At 60.2% G+C, this 2,100-nt stretch overlaps 1 protein-coding gene across 4 annotated transcripts in view; it reads right to left on the reverse strand.

Annotated features, from left to right (window-relative positions):
- Positions 1-2,100, reverse strand: part of TBCD (tubulin folding cofactor D) — a 196,147-nt gene that overhangs the window by 151,279 nt on the left and 42,768 nt on the right. For all 4 annotated transcript variants that reach the window (XM_017524704.1, XM_017524703.2, XM_037737131.1 and 1 more), the window contains exon 9: positions 1,265-1,397. In XM_017524704.1, coding sequence (XP_017380193.1) covers positions 1,265-1,397 — 133 coding nt within the window. The remainder of the gene's footprint in view (positions 1-1,264; positions 1,398-2,100) is intronic.

Raw genomic sequence — 2,100 nt, forward strand, 5'->3', positions numbered from 1 at the left:
CACCCCACATGCAGTGCATCCTGGCCCCCAGTCTCCCCAACACCCCACATGCAGTGCATCCTGGCCCCTACTCTCCCTGAACACCTCAGGGCTGGGCGTCACCTCAGCTGCCACTGAGTGCAATGCTCAGCTACCTCACAAAGACCAGATGACACCATGAAGACGATGACCTCAGGCTGCTGCCACACGTGCCCTCTCACCCTCAACAATAAGGAGACTTGGACAGAAAGCATCAAGTCACCGCCGGCCGGCAGGTAATGGCCGCCAAGGCAGGGTTACAACTCCCTGCAAGGGGAAGCTGCAGGTGCGCCACCTCACCTCCTCCCCGCAGGGGCACTTTCTAAACTGCAGCAAGAAACAGACCAGAGGACAGCAGTCTCGCTAGGTCGGAAGGCTCCCATTAGGGGGAGAGGATGTTGAGGAGAAAGGAGCTGCTGAGAAAGAGACCCAAAACTCTGCTCAAAAATTCACTTGGATCCCTGGGCACCTCGAGGTAAAGAAGCACAAGGCGAGACCCAGACACACCTGTCAGAGAATGGCAGGGAGGCCAAGTGTTACAGAGAACAAACACAAGCCACAAAACACGCATACACCGCCTCCAAGCAATACGACACACATACACTGCCTCCAAGTGAAACAACACGCATCCACCGCCTCCGAGCCACACAACACACGTACACCACCTCCCAGCCACACAACATGCATACACTGCCTCTGAGACACACAACACACATACGCCGCCCACACCAGGGAGCCCACACCACATCCAACCGACACGACATACACATGCCGCCACGCCAGGGGGGCCACACTGACTGAGCCACACGACACAACACGCTGCCCTCCTGTCACGCCAGCTGCACTTCTGCCAACCGAAAAATGCAACCAGAAAATAACCAAAGAAAAACCATTCCTCTCAAAATCAGAAACACTTCTGGGATTAAATGAAAGAATGAAAGCAGAAGACACTTGTTACTGACGTGTCTTCTCTGCCATCACCAGTGGACACAAAAGCCACAGCACTGGCCATGCCCACAGATGTTCACCCATGGCTTGGCCCACCCTTCGGACAGTGCCGACTGTGTCCAGAACCACAGCATGTGGCCCCCAACACATGGTGCCCACCCCCGCACACTGACCACCCATCCCCCAACAGCAACCACCCACTCCACGGTGCCCGCCTCCCCACAGCACCTGCCCCAACAGCACCTGTCCCCAATGGCACCCCCACCCCACCCCACCCCACTGTCCTCACAGTGCCTACCTCCATGCCGCCACCTTTGGTTTCAGGAAGGTCAGCCCCAGTCGCTGCACAAGCTTCACTCCCAGCTTCCGCAGCAGGGTCTGGTTGCTCTCAGGGAGTCTGCAGCCATCGAGGCAGCTAAGGACAGTGGCAGCTGCAAACAAGAGCCGGACTCAGTGCAGGGAGGGCTGCAGGGACCTTCTGACTGCACCACCTGCATCCCCGAAACCACAGCCGGTTCCACAGTGATCTCGAGGCAGGAGACATCACCAAGACCCCCCATCATCCCAAATCGTAAACCAAAAGCTGCTGGAATTGAACCTACTCAACTTCCTTGCTGTGAAGCAACAGTGGTGGGTCAGGAGAGCAAGCACCCGGAGGACAGGGAGCCAACCTGAAGGGGGGCAGCACACGCCAAGGCCCGACAGGCCACAGGCACACCACGGCCAGGGAAACTATGCAGGCCACAGGGCACGCTGCAAACGGGGAGATCACACAGGCCACAGAGCACGCTGCAGCCGGGGAGAACCATGGATCACAGTGCATGCTACAGCTGGGGAGACCCTGCAGGCCATGTTGCACGCTGTAGCTTGGGAGACCGTACAGGCCACGGGCACACTGCAGCAGGGGAGACCACGCAGGGCACGGGCACGCTGCAGCGGGGGAGGCCACGCAGGCCACGGGCACGCTGAAGCAGGGGAGGCCACGCAGGCCACGGGGCACGCTGCAGCGGGGAAGGCCACGCAGGCCACGGGCACGCTGAAGCGGCGGAGGCCACGCAGGCCACGGGCACGCTGAAGCGGGGGGGGCCACGCAGGCCACGGGCACGCTGCAGCAGGGGAGGCCACGCAGGCCAC

The sequence above is a fragment of the Cebus imitator genome, unplaced genomic scaffold, assembly GCF_001604975.1.
Source record: "Cebus imitator isolate Cc_AM_T3 unplaced genomic scaffold, Cebus_imitator-1.0 Scaffold36, whole genome shotgun sequence".
NCBI lineage: Eukaryota > Metazoa > Chordata > Mammalia > Primates > Cebidae > Cebus > Cebus imitator.